Source organism: Mustela erminea, chromosome 17 (assembly GCF_009829155.1).
Source record: "Mustela erminea isolate mMusErm1 chromosome 17, mMusErm1.Pri, whole genome shotgun sequence".
NCBI classification, from domain to species: Eukaryota; Metazoa; Chordata; class Mammalia; order Carnivora; family Mustelidae; genus Mustela; species Mustela erminea.
Genome location: NC_045630.1, coordinates 60,859,999 through 60,876,279, shown reverse-complemented (window position 1 = coordinate 60,876,279; position 16,281 = coordinate 60,859,999). Strand labels below are relative to the sequence as shown.

The 16,281-nt window shown below is 40.4% G+C and overlaps 2 protein-coding genes across 3 annotated transcripts in view; one reads left to right on the top strand and one right to left on the bottom strand.

Annotated features, from left to right (window-relative positions):
* Window positions 1-12,708, bottom strand: part of MIA3 (MIA SH3 domain ER export factor 3) — an 82,939-nt gene extending 70,231 nt beyond the window's left edge. The window contains exons 1-2 of one of the 2 annotated variants that reach the window (XM_032318379.1): window positions 12,587-12,708; window positions 2,775-2,819 (exon numbers count right to left, since the gene is read on the bottom strand). In XM_032318379.1, coding sequence (XP_032174270.1) covers window positions 2,775-2,781 — 7 coding nt within the window. In that variant the 5' untranslated portion in view covers window positions 2,782-2,819; window positions 12,587-12,708. The remainder of the gene's footprint in view (window positions 1-2,774; window positions 2,820-12,586) is intronic. The other variant, XM_032318380.1, reaches the window with a different exon arrangement.
* Window positions 12,709-12,809: 101 nt separating this feature from the next.
* The window catches only part of TAF1A (TATA-box binding protein associated factor, RNA polymerase I subunit A), a 30,256-nt gene continuing 26,784 nt past the window's right edge, over window positions 12,810-16,281 (top strand). The window contains exons 1-2 of the mRNA XM_032318389.1: window positions 12,810-12,965; window positions 14,581-14,703. Of these exons, the coding sequence (XP_032174280.1) occupies window positions 14,583-14,703 (121 nt within the window). The 5' untranslated portion in view covers window positions 12,810-12,965; window positions 14,581-14,582. The remainder of the gene's footprint in view (window positions 12,966-14,580; window positions 14,704-16,281) is intronic.

The window sequence follows — 16,281 nt, the reverse complement described above, 5'->3', positions numbered from 1 at the left end:
GATCCTATTATATTCTTCAGAGTGGAAACTCCTAAAAGATAAACAAATCCCTCTTGTTAACGCCAGTCACTTTTCTTTTAAGTATGGGGTGGGGGATGGGAGGCAGAGGGCGAATCCAGCCCCATAATTATTGCTAAAATGAAGATGCATTTTCACATTCAGAACAGGTACAAATACCAAGCACCAAAGAATTAAAAGAAGGAGGATAGCAAATGATAGTGGAATGTGAGCTAGGTCTTGGTGAGTAGGTAGGATTTAGATTCTAAAAAGAAAGGAATGATAGGCGAAGAAAGTGACATAGAGAAAAGACAGCAGAATATGTAAAGGACAGTAAGGGGATCTAACCTTACCAGAGTGAAATGATCCTACTAAAGAGTAGTGGGAGATAAATATGGGGAGTTGGAGGGGGTCAGATCATATAAGCCCTTGAAAATCAAGCACAAGAATTTAGACTTAATAGAGTTAAGAAACAGAAAGCTACCAGACTTTAAGGAAAGTGATCATAACTGAAGGGGAATGTAAGCAAATATCCTGTTCTGAAAGCCAAGGAGGATGGAGTTCTGTGTTGGGCATGGCCAGTAGGGTTTGATTCTCCCCCACAATCAAAAAGCCAAGTCCAAGTCATGTCAAAGGGTATTTTGTACTGGGAGTGAGTCATATACAAGGCAACTATACCTACCAGCATGTACTATTTGTCTAGTCCTGACAAATATTATCCTAATTTCTATTGTACGGAGAGAGAAACTCAAACATCTGAAATGGCCACTAAAATACAGTCTTCTATGTAAGTTCCTGTTTCCGGTTCTGCCTGATTTACCCTGGCACCATATTCACAGAAGTCAAATATTTGATGTTTTGAAACAAATGCAGAACACATTCCAGGGTGGGACCTGTTCAACCCAAGATCTATCATGTAGACTCTCTGGCTTCATCCATTTATAGTTTTTTTTTTTAAATTTTTTTAAAAGATTTTATTTATTTATTTGACAGACAGAGATCCCAGGCAGGCAGAGAGGCAGGCGGACAGAAGGGAAGGGAAGCAGGCTCCCTGCTGAGCAGAGAGCCCCATGCGGGGCTTGCTCCCACGATCTGGGATCACGACCTGAGCCGAAGGCAGAGGCTTTAACCCACTGAGCCACCCAGGCGCCGCATTTATAGTTTTCAATACGAATTACTTCCTTGCTAAGACAACAGCAGATGCGAGGGAAGTAATCAGAAGCGCTGACCTAGGTAAGAGAAGTCTAAGTGTGTGGCTCTAGGCAAGTCATCAATTTTTGAGTCTAAGATTCTTCATCAGTAAAATTGGGGCTGATATCAAAACCATAGTGTTTCTTTAAGAATCAAATCAGTTAATATATTAAAAGGCTGTCCCTTCCTGTTGTTTAAATAATTAAACAGCAACGTATCTGGTTCTCAGCCAACAGAGCCGATTATTGGCACCACAAGAGTCTCCACTTCTTTGTGACCGCCACAAAGGAGACCTTTTTTGATACTAACTTTCCTAGAAACTTCTCTTCTTCTCAGTAAAAATCCACAGGGCAGGTTAACAGCCTCCTGAGTTGTGCTTGGCAGATCAAAAGCGCCTCCTAGAGGAGACCTTAAGTACTGAGAGGGAGAAAATCTATTCTTCAGGATAACATACAATCACAGCAGTCCTGTTACATACAGATCAGTTAACAAGACAAAGCAAATCTCCTGAATAATCAGCATCTTAAATAATGCAGGCAGAAAATAAAACTAGGAATGGGATCATAAATACCATTATGAAGACTAATCAAGTGTGAATACCGAGCACTTGGATATAGAAGGGGTATGAGTTCTCCACAACTATGAAAGCTCATTCTATTTAAATCTATACGGGATATGAAATGGTATGGAATACACAAGAGGATGAGTGAATGACATTAAACCAGATTGATTAAACAGAGAATCTAAACATAATCTGATATTGCCCTTATGTCTCACGAATTCTCTAGATATGTTGTCCAGTAGCAATATGATGCCAGCTACAAGTATAATTTAAAATTTCTCAAGTCAGGGCGCCTGGGTGGCTCAGTGGGTTAAGAGACAGCCTTCGGCTCTCCAGCTCATCAGGGGTCCGCTTCTCCCTCTGACCCTCCCCCTTCTCATGCTCTCTCTCTTTCTCTCTCTCTCTCTCAAATAAATAAATAAAATCTTTAAAAAAAAAAAAGGTAAAGCAAAACAAATGAAATCAAATTTTTTAAAAGATTTTTTAAAATTTTATTATTTTATTTGACAGTCAGAGATTACATGTAGGCAGAGAGGCAGGCAGAGAGAGAGAGGAGGAAGCAGGCTCCCTACTGAGCAGAGAGCCCGATGCGGGGCTCGATCCCAGGAGCCTGGATCATGACCTGAGCCGAAGGCTGAGGCTTGACTTACTGAGCCACCCAGGTGCCCCAGAACAAATGAAATCAATTTTAATAATACATTTTTTTAAAAGATTTTATTTATATATTTGACAGAGAGAGATCACAAGTAGGCAGAGAGGCAGGCAGAGAGAGAGAGAGGAGGAAGCAGGCTCCCTGCTGAGCAGAGAGCCCGATGCGGGACTTGATCCCAGGACCCTGAGATCATGATCTGAGCCGAAGGCAGCGGCTTAACCCACTGAGCCACCCAGGCGCCCCAATAATACATTTTATTTAAAACAGTAGAACTAAATTATTATCATTTAACTTGTAATAAGTATAAAAATGAGACATTTTACATTTATTTCAGGTGAAATCTTTGAATTCTGGTGTGTATTTTATACTTACAGCACATTGCAATTCAGACTAGGTACCTTTAAAGACAGCAACGATCTAGAAAGCAGAGATTAAAAATTAACATTAGATCCACACCATATAATTGTACATTTTTGCCATACACTTAAAGAAAAGCAAAACTTACAATTCTGTTACAGGATATAAAAATTTTTGGCCAAGCTCTTTTGGAACTTTTGCAAAAAGAGAAAGAATTATAGTGGTTATATCAAAACCCCCAATATTTTGTTTGTTTGGAGTCAGAGATTGAGATTTCTGTTGGAATATCTAAGAATTTCATTGCTTCTTCAGATGAATCTGAAATATTTAATGAAAAGCATAAACTATGGTCATCATTAAGCTCCTACACTAGTCATGTTTTTATCATTTATTTTTTTTAAACATTTATTTATTTTAGAGAGAGAAAGAGCATGAGTTGGGGGAGAGGAAGAGAAAGAATCTTAAGCAGACTCCCCACTGAGTGCAGAGCCGGATTTCACGACCTATGAGATCATGATTTGAGCCAAAATCACAAGTCCAACTTGAGCCATCCAGGTGCCTCTTTATAATTTATTTCTTATAATTATCTTAAACACGTTCACCGTTCTTGACAAATATAAAGAAACCAAGAATTATGTTTATATGGGTAATACAACAATGAGACTGCACAAGAGCCCTTATTCCTTCATTTAAATTGTAGAAAAACACAATTATGGGGAAGTAAGGGACCAGAGCATGTTACTAGTTTAGGCAATGTTTCTTGCTAGACTCTCTTGGCATTTTGGGTGGGACAGTCCAGCCAGCTGCAGGATATACAACCTTGAGCCTAGCCATGAAATTTCAGTAGCATTTTTAGTCATGGCAACAGAATAAAAAATTGCCCCCATGCATTCCCAAACTCCCCTTGGTAAGGATGGTACCACCCTCTTAGTTGAGATGCACTTCTTAAGAATTTTGTTAAAATCTGATCAGTTAGGGGTGCCTGGGTGGCTCAGTGGGTTAAGCCTCTGCCTTCAGCTCAGGTCATGATCTCAGGGTCTTGTGATGGAACACTTTATTGGGCTTTCTGCTCAGCAGGAAGCCTGCTTCCCCCTCCCCCTTTTCCTGCCTCTCTGCCTACTTGAGATCTCTCTCTCTCTCTGTGTCAAATAAATAAAATTTAAAAACTTTAAAAAAACATTTAAAAAAATCTGATCCGTTAAAAAGCACCCATGTTTGGGCACCTGGCTGGCTCAGTCGGTGGAGCATGTGACTCTTGATCTTGAGGTTGTGAATTTGAGCTCTACCTTGGGTGCAGAGGTGCCTTAAAAATATAATCTTTAAAAAAATGCACCCATGTTTACAAAAATTCTGTATTTTGTGTTTTGTAGTTTTATCTGCTAAAAGAAAGATGATAACCTCAACCTAAAAAAAAAAGAGTCCCTACAGATCTAAGTGACTTTGCTCAACAGTTTGTTGTCACTAAGGTAATGCCACCTTCATAGACATCTCCTATTTCTGAATTGAATTTGTATTTTTCTTCTTCCAAGAAGGGTTTTATATTGTTCTATTTCCACCTTCTCACACTTGGTCCCTCTTCTACACTGTCTTATCTTAAATTTAGATCTGAATAAAAATGTATTGTTTTTCTTTGTGTTAATAGTCAAATCATGGGTACATGTTGAATTATTTGGAATGGATGTAGAAGGTTTGTTCCTTAACGAAAGAACATTTTTTTTTAAAGATCTTATTTATTTACTTTGGAGAAAGAGAGAGTGCATGAGCTAGGTGGAGGGGCAGAAAAAGGGGAGGGGAAGTAGACTCCCCAATGAGTGTGAAGCCTGACACAGGGCACAATCCCAGGATGTGAGATCATGACTTGACCCAAAACCAAGAGTTGGACACTTAACTGAGCCACCCAGGTACCCCAAGAACATGCTTCTTAATTAAAACTTAGGGGGATATAGGTTGAGATGACACATGAAGATGTATTAGGATAATAATTATAATAAATGTATATCAACTTCATAATGGCTAATCTCATTTACACAATTATAACAAAGTTTCTCCACAATAGAACAGTACAATTACTTCTCAGCATTAACATCTACTGACTGTCTTTAAAGTACTCAGAAGAAGTACTAACTATCTAGTCCATGACAGTCATAAGGACTGCGGTGCATGATGGTATCAGTAACTGTTTTTTTTTTTTAAAGATTTTATTTATTTATTTGACAGAGAGGAAATCACAAGTAGATGGAGAGGCAGGCAGAGAGAGAGAGAGGGAAGCAGGCTCCCTGCTGAGCAGAGAGCCCGACGTGGGACTCGATCCCAGGACCCTGAGATCATGACCTGAGCCGAAGGCAGCGGCTTAACCCACTGAGCCACCCAGGCGCCCCGCAGTAATTGTTTTTTAGTAGGTCTCTTTTTGGAGGCAAAAATTAACAGTAGTATGAGTATGTATTCGTAAAAAGTATATACATATATATATATATACACACATACAATGTACTTTAAAATATAAATATATTTAATATATATACACTTTATATATATTAATGATATATATTATATATAATAATTTAATAGATATTTGATAATATAAATATAAAATATATACTTTAAAAAGTATATATACACGTATATAATGTGTGTGTGTGTGCATGTGTGTGCATGTGTATCACAGCCAAATCTCTGTTGTGAGACTAGACTTCAATTAGTACTCTAAAGCAACAGTTGGCAAACTGTGGCCCACAGGCCAAATCCAGTTTGCCACCTGTTTTTGTGAATAAGGTTTTACTATAACACAGATAAGCTCGTTTGTTTATATTTATCTATGGCTGCTTTTGTCCTGTAACAGCACAGTTCAAGAGCGGTGATAGAAACTGTATCACCCAACAAGTCATAAAATATGTATTAACTCTTTACAGAAAAAGCTGCTGACCCCCACCATAGATAGTTTTTAAAAAATCAGCAGAAAATATGCACAAATAATTTTTTAAAGATTTTATCTATTTACTTGCCAAAGCAAGACAGAGTACAAGCAGGGGAGTGGCAGGCAGAGGGAGAAGCAGGCTCCCCTGCTGAGCAGGAAACCTGATGCTGGACTCGATCCCAGGACCCTGAGATATGACCTGAGCCAAAGGCAGAGGCTTAACCCACTGAGACACCCAGGCGCCCCAGTTTTTCTTGTTCATGGCTAGAATGGGTTTTTGAAATGAGATGAAGGAGCTGGTATTTTCTGAGACCAATGTCTCCTCCTCGTAAAAGGTGTATGTTTGGGACTAGAAAGCTTGACACTGTGTTATGTCAGAGGTGAAAAAAAACCTAGTGAAGTTATTTTGCTAAGATTTAAGAATTGTCTTTTCTAGAGAATTTTGAGGTGTATCTAATTTTTGGCATACAGATAATGATAGTTTTTCAACATAGGTGGGAATAATGTCTTACTCCATGAGTCTAATGTGCTCATTATTATGTGTAATAATTTTTTAAAGATTTTATTTATTTGGAAGGGGGAGAGAGAGAGAATGTGCACACACACACATGCACATGGGGAAGGAGCAGAGGAAGAGGGAGAAGCAGGCTCCCTGCTAAGCAGGGAGCCTAACATGGGGCTCGATCCTAGGACCCTGGGGTCATGACTTAAATTGAAGGCAGATGCTTAACAGACTGAACCACCCAGGTGTCCCAATATGTGTAATAATTTCACAACTACCATCTAACATATGAAAGTATCATAAGAGGCTGTCTCCTGGATTGTAAGAACATTTTAAAAACCTAACATTAACTTTTATTTTTTTGCTGATTGTAGATCTCACACTCATAAAGGTAGGGGTAAAATACATGGTCAGTTCAGTCTGATTGCCTTGCAAGTTTTGGCCAGTTTATTTTTCAGAGACCTATTTCGAAACGGACTTTTTAAGTTGATTTTGGACTCCATCGACAACGAAATTGTTGTTCAATCTGTGAGACATTACATTACAAGGTTTCTATGTTTAATTTGGCCTAAGTGGATATAAGGAATGTAGTATTTTTATTTTGAATCATGATAAAGTAACTGCATTAGACTTACTTTTTGCCACAAAGAGTATAAAACTAGACAAACTACTTAGAGCAAATATTTTCAGGCATTGATAAATAAGCAGGTCATGATTGTCATATCTGAGAACAAAACACACAAGGTAAACTCCATAACTAGGGAGGTGAAACTCAAGTAAAGTAGTCGCCTGCCTGAGAAGAGGATAAAGTTATCAGAGGTCAAAGTTTCTGAAATGGCTGGAATTTTGTGGGTTAGAATTCCTGAGCTGTGGTACGTGTGTGTGTGCATGCGCAGGCATGTGCATGTGCACGTGCACGTGTTAGGCTGGTGGGACACAAATGTGCCAGGAAGTTTGCCTGCTGCAGGAGGAAGCCTGAAGAGTGATACTAAAAATCATGCAGTGCTAAGAGACATTGGATTTCCAGCCCGACCCAAGAGCAGCAACCTCACTAATACTTCAGGCACTCAACTGAGAATCCAGAACCAAGCCCTAAGAGAAAGAACTATGCAAGAAGTAAGAGACACATGCTAGGGCCAAGTATAAAACCAAAATGGACACATGCTGCTAATAATAGTACCAAGGCTAACAGAACAAAGGACCCACCAGTAATTAATTTTCATTATGCACAAATATAATACCCTTTAAAGGAAGACAACAAAATCCAGACTCCCTATAACGTATTCTCTACAACCATCTAATATATAATTATTTATTATCAAACATACAAAGAAATCGGAAAATGGAAACCATATGAAAGAAGTAGTCTATAAAGAAATTTCTGTGAGATGACCCAGCTGAAATCAAGAGTCAGACCACTAACTGACTGAGCCACCCAGATACCCTTAGACTCTACCTGTCTCTCTCTCTCTCTCTCTCTCTCTCTTTTTTTTTTTAGGTACTTTTTTTTAAAGATTTATTTATTTAAGAGAGAGAGAGAGCACATGTGGCTGGGAGAGGGAGAGGGAGAGAGAGAGAGTTCCAAGCAGAGTCTGCACTGAATGTGGAGCCCAATGTGAGCCTCAATCTGATGACCCTGAGATCATGACATGAACTGAAACCAAGAGCTGGATGCTTAACCAGCTGTACCACTCAGGCCCTTCTTGACTCTGCCTCTTAATGGGAGAAGCTACATGTATATGCAGGCAGACAGGAATGGGAAGGATTTCTGGCAGCTATTTGAAGATAATCTATTAGAAGGAATGAAAGCACTGAAAATAGTAAACAAAGGTAAATATAAAAGGCATATTATATATATATAAAGAAATGAAGAGATATGTATTGCCATACATATGTGTATATATATGTACACATTTGTATATATATGGCAACACATAGATCTTCATTTCTTTTCTTTTTTTTTTTTTAAGATTTTTAATTTATTTGTCAGAGAGAGAGAGAGAGAGAGAGCGAGCGAGAGCGAGCACAGGCAGACAGAGTGGAAGGCAGAGGCAGAAGGAGAAGCAGGCTCCCTGCGGAGCAAGAAGCCCGATGTGGGACTCGATCCCAGGACGCTGGGATCATGACCTGAGCCGAAGGCAGCTGCTTAACCAACTGAGCCACCCAGGCGTCCCTTCATTTCTTTAAAGTACCTGTGACTCTTTAAAGCAAAAATGATAATGAGTATAGATGTAAAATATAAGACAATAAGACACAAAGGACTTAAGGGTGGTGGTAAATAGAACTATATAAGGTAAGACTCCTTATTTTATGTGAAGTATCACAATTTTAACTCTAAGTAAATTGATAATTTAAGAATGCTTATCATAGGGCGCCTGGGTGGCTCAGTGGGTTAAGCCACTGCCTTCGGCTCAGGTCATGATCTCAGGGTCCTGGGATCGAGTCCCGCATCGGGCTCTCTGCTCAGCAGGGAGCCTGTTTCCTCCTCTCTCTCTCTCTGCCTGCCTCTCTGCCTACTTGTGATCTCTCTCTGTCAAATAAATAAAGAAAATCTTTAAAAAAAAAAAAAGAATGCTTATCATAATTCCTAAAAATATTTCTAAAACAGTAACACAAAAAGATAGTTAAAAGCTAACAGAGGAATTCAAATGGAATACTAAAACATTTGATTAATCCAAAAAATGGCAATTAAGTGAGAGCAGAGGAACACAAAACTAATGGGACAAATTGGAAACAAATATCAAAATGATAGAATTAAATTCAACAATATAAATGATTACAACTAATATAAGTGGAGAAAACATACCAAATAAAATGTGAAGATTGTCAGACTGGAATAAAAATAGGAAGATCCAACTAATTACTGTCTATAAGGGAATCACATTAAAAAACACACATAAGGGCACCTGGGTGGCTCAGTGGGTTAAGCCGCTGCCTTCGGCTCGGGTCATGATCTCAGGTCCTGGGATCGAGTCCCACATCGGGCTCTCTGCTCGGCGGGGAGCCTGCTTCCTCTTCTCTCTCTGCCTGCCTCTCTGCCTACTTGTGATCTCTCTCTGTCAAATAAATAAATAAAATCTTTAAAAAAAAAAACAACACACACATAAGTTGAAAGAAAGATGGAAAAATATAGAACATACAAACAGCTAAGAAAGCTGCAGTGACTGCATTATTGTAAGAAATTTCATTTAAAGATAAGGGTTTATTGGGGCACCTGGGTGGCTCAGTGGGTTAAAGCTGCTGCCTTTGGCTCAGGTCCTATCTGAGGGTCCTGAGACCGAGCTCCATATCTGGCTCTCTGCTCAGCAAGGAGCCTGCTTCCCCCACCTCTCTGCCTACTTGTGATCTGTCTCTCTGTGTCAAATAAATAAATAAAATCTTTAAAAAAAGATAAGGGTTTATCAGCAACAGATGATTTTTCATAATGATAAAATGGTTACTCTGTCAGGAAGACATAAGAGCCATTGATGTTAATGTGCTAGCACTTCAAAATACATAGGGGAAAAACTGACAAAACTAAAGGAAGAAAGAAACGAATCCACGGTATATGCAATTTTAACTCCCCTATTACAGTAATTAAGAGTACCACTGTATAAGAAATCAGTGATGATACAGAAGATCTGAACCAAACTACCAACTACCTTAACCTCATTGACATTGACCAAATACAATGTGCAACAATGGCAGAACACATGCTTTTTCACTGCCCATGGAACATTTATCAATATAGATCATATCAGGGGATAAAATAAGCCTCAACAATTTTCAATTTGTCCAATGTCAACAATATGGACATCTGACAAAGTTTGTTTTCTGATCATAGCATAAATAAATTGGTACTCTCTAACTAGACTGATGAAGAAATACGGAAGATGCAAATGAACAGTATCAGTGTTTTAGTTATCTATTGCTACATAACATTCTACTCCAGAATTTAGTGGATTAAAACCACCACCATTTCATTGCCCACATTGGGAGTCAGGAATTTGCACAGAGTTTCGTGAGAATAGTTCACTCCTCCTTCACATGGTTGCAACTAGACTCACTCCTGCAGTTGTATTCAGCAGTTGACTGATCTGGGTCTCAAGGTCTGGGAAAGCCTGTCTCATATGTATGGAATTAAGAGGCAGACTGTTGGCTTCATGTGGCTTCTCTCCATGTGCTGTTTCATCTGTCGGGAACCCTTTCTTCACGTGGCCTTTCTCACCAGTAAGACTGCTTGAACTGGGCAAGAAAATGAAGGCATGCGTTTGAGGATATAGCTTTTTTCTCTTCTCAATTCTAAGTCTGGGGTGGGATCCTAGCCTATGTATTTTGGGGAGTTTGTAGTTAGATAATATTTTTCTCTATGTTATTATGTAAGCTGTCTTTATGTTTTCATTTTTGCTACACTTTTTTTTTTATCTTGTTCGTATTATGAGCTGTGATATAGTATAGACTATTTATGATGATGTATTTTATTCCAACTGTTTGGTTGTCTAAACAACCTCCCCACTCTGCCCTCTGCCCCTCCCCCATCTCATATGCATATTCGCTCTCTCGAAAATAAATGTATCTTTTTTTATTTTTTTTGTATCTTTTTTTAAAAAAAATATTCATTCTTAACCTTATCTACCGTTACCTCAAGTTATCTGAGGATGTTAAATAAATTTTTTTTTTCCACTTTTGTGAGAGCATAGATTTGTAGCTTTACAAAATCAGTTCTGGGTTGGTTTGAGTGAAATTATACCTTGTGAAATTCAAGAAAGGAAACTTTTTCAGGCGGAGCTAGGAGGCCAGAAAGGAGAACTCTCAGGCCCTACCTCTCATTGCAGCCCTTTGCAGACCCAACAGGAAGAGATAACCTTGCCTTCCCAAAAGGAAGAAACCCACTTCACTATCCCAGTAGGAAAAAGATTTTCTCCTTGCCCAGGAAATGAAAAACTGTCACAACTCAGCCAATGAAAAGCCACCACACTTTGAAGTCTCAGTTTACTCCAATGGACTTCTTGTTTATAAGGGCTCCTCCCAACTCTCCCCTCTCCTATATATCAGAGTGGTCCTCTCCTTTGTTTTCTGGACTTGGCTATGGCTTTTGCTGTAACTCTCTTGTCCCAAATTGCAATTCCTCCGCTATTCCTACACTTGATCTTAGCCAAAAGGCCGAGAAGTGATCCTCTGCCATTCCTGAATAAACACATTTTGCTGGTAAAATAATAAGCTCATTTACTTTCAAGGGCAACAACCTCATGGCAAAGGAAGAAATGTAGCCAGATCAAGCCTCTAGACTAGAAGATGATGGCCATGTTATTTCGTTTGTGTGCCTTGCTGGACCACATCACCTTGATCAGCCTTGCTGTAGAGCACAGGCTTGAGTGAGGCAAATGGGTTTCAACACAAGGAACAGCCGTAGGAACTTTTCTTTCTTTTCTTTTCTTTCTTTTTTTTTTTTTTTTTTTAAGTAATCTGTATGCCAATATAGGGCTCAAACTCACCACACTAAGATCAAGAGTCGAATGTTCTACCAGCTGAGCCAGCCAGGCATCCCTGGAGCCTTCTTGGAAACTCAAACCTAACTGCATGGTGTTGGCGAGGAAAACGCAGAATCACCTATTTCTGGCATTTTAAGGTATTCTTGTAGAAATTCTTACATCCTTTAATTAGTTCTACAATACTCTGATTCTGTCCAAGTGGTTCACTTTCATGGGGAGGGAACACCCAGAGATTCCTGTGGGAGCCTATGCCATTATTTGTGCAGCCTTAGGTATGAACAAAATCTTTGTGATGACTTTAAAGCTACCTCGTTTTAACTTTTACTCCTCGGTCCCAGTTCTGCTCTCTGACGCAATGCGAAAACGGTCTGACCCTTCAACAGACCGAATCTCCAAAACACGGAGATACATATTGTGTTCCCATGAGTCTCTGCTTCTTCAGGGTCATCTTCCCCAGAACTCCTCAATTTCCCCTATTTCACATTTAATCGTCTTACTTTTGACCTCTCTTTCATGTGAGTTCATCAATGTTCCTCATGCAACGTGACCCCAGTGTGTCCTAGAGCCACAGAAGAGGTGGCTCTAGGACACACTGCGCTCACGTTGCATGAGGAACAGTGGCTCTAGGACACACTGAGGTCACGTTGCCATGAGGAACATTGATGAACTCACATGAAAAGACACTGTTGCCCAAATTTGGGGGTGGGGGTGGTGTCAAATCCCTTAAACTCAAAGCTAAAACTTTAATCAAAGAGAAAAAAAGATTTCGAGGAAGCAGTTAAGAGGTTAAGCTGATTTTGGTCAGGACCACCAGCCACGCCCCGGAGGCTTGCGCAGTGCGCCCTTGAGCTAAGCAAAAATTTGAAGGTTTTGTACCGTGAATTACTAAAGTGACATTGTTTCACATTCTCCAAAGCGACATATTTTTTTGACTGCTCACCTCATCCAGCCACCACCCCCTCGTCCCGGTCTCCACTTGCCTTTAAAGCCTCGCATCTTCCCACCCGGGCACACTAACGCGTAAAACCCCGACCAACCCAAAGACAGGGCGGCACACCGCCGTCACTTCCGGGGGCCGCCGCGCACGGCGTCGCCTCCGCCGCGGAAGGAGGGTTTAGGGGCGGAGCCGCGTCTGCGCGCAGCCAGAAAGCGCCGGCGGACTTGGCGCATGCTCGCACGAAGGCGTCTCTAACTTCGCTTCCGGTGGCGGGTCGCTCGCGAGGTGCTTGAGTTACGAAATTGCGTTCAGAGCTGCGGGAAGGGTTGGGCCGCGTCTTCTGTCCATCGGTCATCGCCAGCATTCAAAGTAGAACCTGAAGGTCTGTGGTAGGATTCTCCCATGTTCTGCTGATACTTTCTCCTGGTGTCCTGAAACCTTTATTTCTGAGAACGAGGCGGAAGGGGCGAAGCAGCCCTGATGGTTACCGCGGCAGGGGCGCGGCACCGGCTCCGGTTTTGAGAATTTGGGAAGGGAGAGCTTCTGCAAGGGCTCGTTAAAACACGTGGGCGTCGCATGCAAATTTCACTTCACACCCGTGCTCCTCAACCACAGAATCTGCCTTTAAAAGGTGTTCACAGACCTGTACCCCTGGGGATAAAAATATATGTTTATGAAAAATAAAAAATTAAAAAAAATAATAATTTTTTTTAAAAGTGTGCTCTGGCTGTGATGTGGAGTAGCACAATTGGAGGCGGGGTAACTCGTTGGAAAGCTAATTAAGGGATGGGGACACAGTTTGAAGATGTCCTGAACTAGGGTAGTGGTTAGGACTGCGGAGAAGAGGGGAAGCTGGAGTCACTCCAACAAGTAGTATCAGCAGGACCTAATAATCAGCTGGACGTGGGGAAAGAGGGACGAGGACCCTGAGCATCTTGAGGATGAAGTGCACACTCCGCTGCGGGTGTGGCTGTCTCTCTGGGTTCCTTTCCCATCATCCGTTCTGTCTTCTGACCCCCTCCTCTCCGCAGACCCCAGACTCTATTCATGCCAAGTCGTTTGACGATCTAGTTCCTACAATATTGTCCTCACCTTTCTTAGGACGTTGGGTCAGGTTACGTAATTTAATTAAGCCCCTCGGTTTGTTCAACATGAAAATGGAAGAAAATAATAGTACTTTTTTTAGGGTACTTATAGGGATTAAAAGAGATAATTTAGGGGCGCCTGGTGGCTCAGTGGGTTGAGCCTCTGCCTTCCGCTCAGGTCATGATCCCGGCTCTGGTCATGGTCCCAGGGTCCTGGGATGGAGCCCCACTTCTGGCTCTCTGCTCAGCGGGGAGCCTGCTCCCCCCCCCACCCCCGCCTGCCTCTGCCTACTTGTGATCTCTGTCTGTCAAATAAATAAAATCTTTTAAAAAATAATTTATATCCTTGGTGTGTAGAGAGGGATTGATATATTAACTACTATTCCTATTAGTATGCTTGTATTGTTTTATTATGTGTCATTTATTACTTCCTCTAGACTTAAGTAGTTTTTGTGTTGTTTTTTTTTTTTAATTAAGAAGCAGTATCTTAGTTATCTTTGTATGTTCTTGTAACAGGAGTAAAGATTAAAATTTTTTTTAAAAGATCATTTATTTGGGGGCTCATGGTTGGCTCAGAGGGTTAAGCCTCTGCCTTCAGCTCAGGTCATGATCTCAGTGTCCTGGGATCGAGCCCGGCATCGCATCGGGCTCTCTGCTCAGCAGGGAGCCTGCTTCTCCCTCTTTCTGCCTACTTGTGATTTCTGTCAAATAAATAAATAAAATCTTTTAAAAAATCATTTATTTTGGCTGTTGCTGACATAATTTTATTACTTACTTTAAAGAAGCTGCCTGGTAGAATTAATTTCACTGAACAAATGTTATTTATTAGGTAAAAAGGTGGCAGTATTTATAACTAAGAAGGCTGTGGAATAAGATGTACAGAAAGTAACTGATACTCTCAATTTGAAACAGGTATGAGTGATTTCAGTGAAGAATTGATAGGGTCCAAGACAGAGGATGAGCAGGAGGAATCATATGTATTCTCTGGTACAGGAATGTCTTTTCCTTGGCTCCAAAATCATATAGGGACTATTGGTAAGTAAAATAATGTACAGCCATCTTAACTTTAATGTAAGGAGATGATAAGATTCAATATGGATACAAAGTGAATAATCAAGTTGAATAAACAAGTTGCTTTATTCAGTTTTCAAGATGGGACTATATGAGGGTTTTTGAGGCTGTAAGCAAAAAAATCATAAAAAGAATACTTTTTTTTGCTACTTTTCCTTTGATGTAATAACAGTCTGTATTATGGTAGATACACTTTTTTTTTTCCTCTAACAATACTTACTAGGCACTGATATGCCTAGCATTGGCCTAATACTGGAGATACATGGATGAAGAAGATAGGGCCATTGAGGAGCACATACGTAGGAAGTGCTTTTAAGAAGTTTGGGTGGGGGGCGCCTGGGTGGCTCAGTGGGTTAAGCCGCTGCCTTTGGCTCGGGTCGTGATCTCAGGGTCCTGGGATCGAGTCCCGCATCGGGCTCTCTGCTCAGCAGGGAGCCTGTTTCCTCCTCTCTCTCTCTCTGCCTGCCTCTCTGCCTACTTGTGATCTCTCTCAGGTTTGGGTGGAATTGCACTGAAATTATGGGGCGCCTGGGTGACTCAGTTGTAGCCTCTTCTACCTTGATGCTTTTAAAATATAAACTGAGCCAAGAAAATACTCTTTAAAAAGGCACTATTTGGGGTGCCTGGGTGGCTCAGTTATTGTCTGCCTTTGCCTCAGGTCATGATTCCAGGGTCCTGGGACTGAGCCTTGCATTGGGCTCCCTGCCCAGTGGGAGGCCTGCTTTCCCCTCTCCCACTCCCCCTGCTTGTATTCCCTCTCTCTTTGTCTTTCTCTCCATCAAATAAATAAAATCTTCAAAAAAAAAAAAAAGAATTGCATTGAAATTATTCCTAATAGAATTGATCTATAATAGGTTTCCAAAAAAGAATATTTCCCCATATAAATATAAGTATAAACAAGTAAATAAGAGTTTTGTGGGCTATCTTTTCTGTAAGGATATATAAAAGAAGTGTTTATCTGTATATGGGCATGATGGATGGTGTAGTTGTGGGAATATATTAGAATGTACACTTATTGCCTTCAAATACATCTCTCCTAGCCTAGCCCTCTTTCCCCTTGACTGAGATTCTTTAGCTCCTAGAACTTGCTCCAGTTTCTTTATCTTTTAGTGTAAATATTATCTCATTTAATTATCTCAGGAAATTCATCCTCAAATCCACGTGCTGGGTATTTTAGAGATGAGAGAAATGAATTTCAAAGAAGTTAAACTCTATTATGTTGGTCTCAGGAGTTCAACCCAGGTCTGTTGAATCTCAGAGCTTATATTTCCAATAACAAATATATTTTTTTAAATGAGGTAATATATGTAAAGTACCTAGCACAGAGTCTCACGCTTAGTGAGTGTTGGAAAAAATAACTTCTTTCCTCTCATTTTATTTTTGCTAATGAATGCACGTGGTTCAAACAAGGTTTGAATGGATGGCCCTCAGAGGGAGTGCTGTTTTCTCCCATAGTAGGGATAGTCCCATAGTCACTGAAATTCCTGCTAGTTAAGACATAGTTGGGCATGTTTCTGTCATCAGTGTTCTATAGAGAGCTTG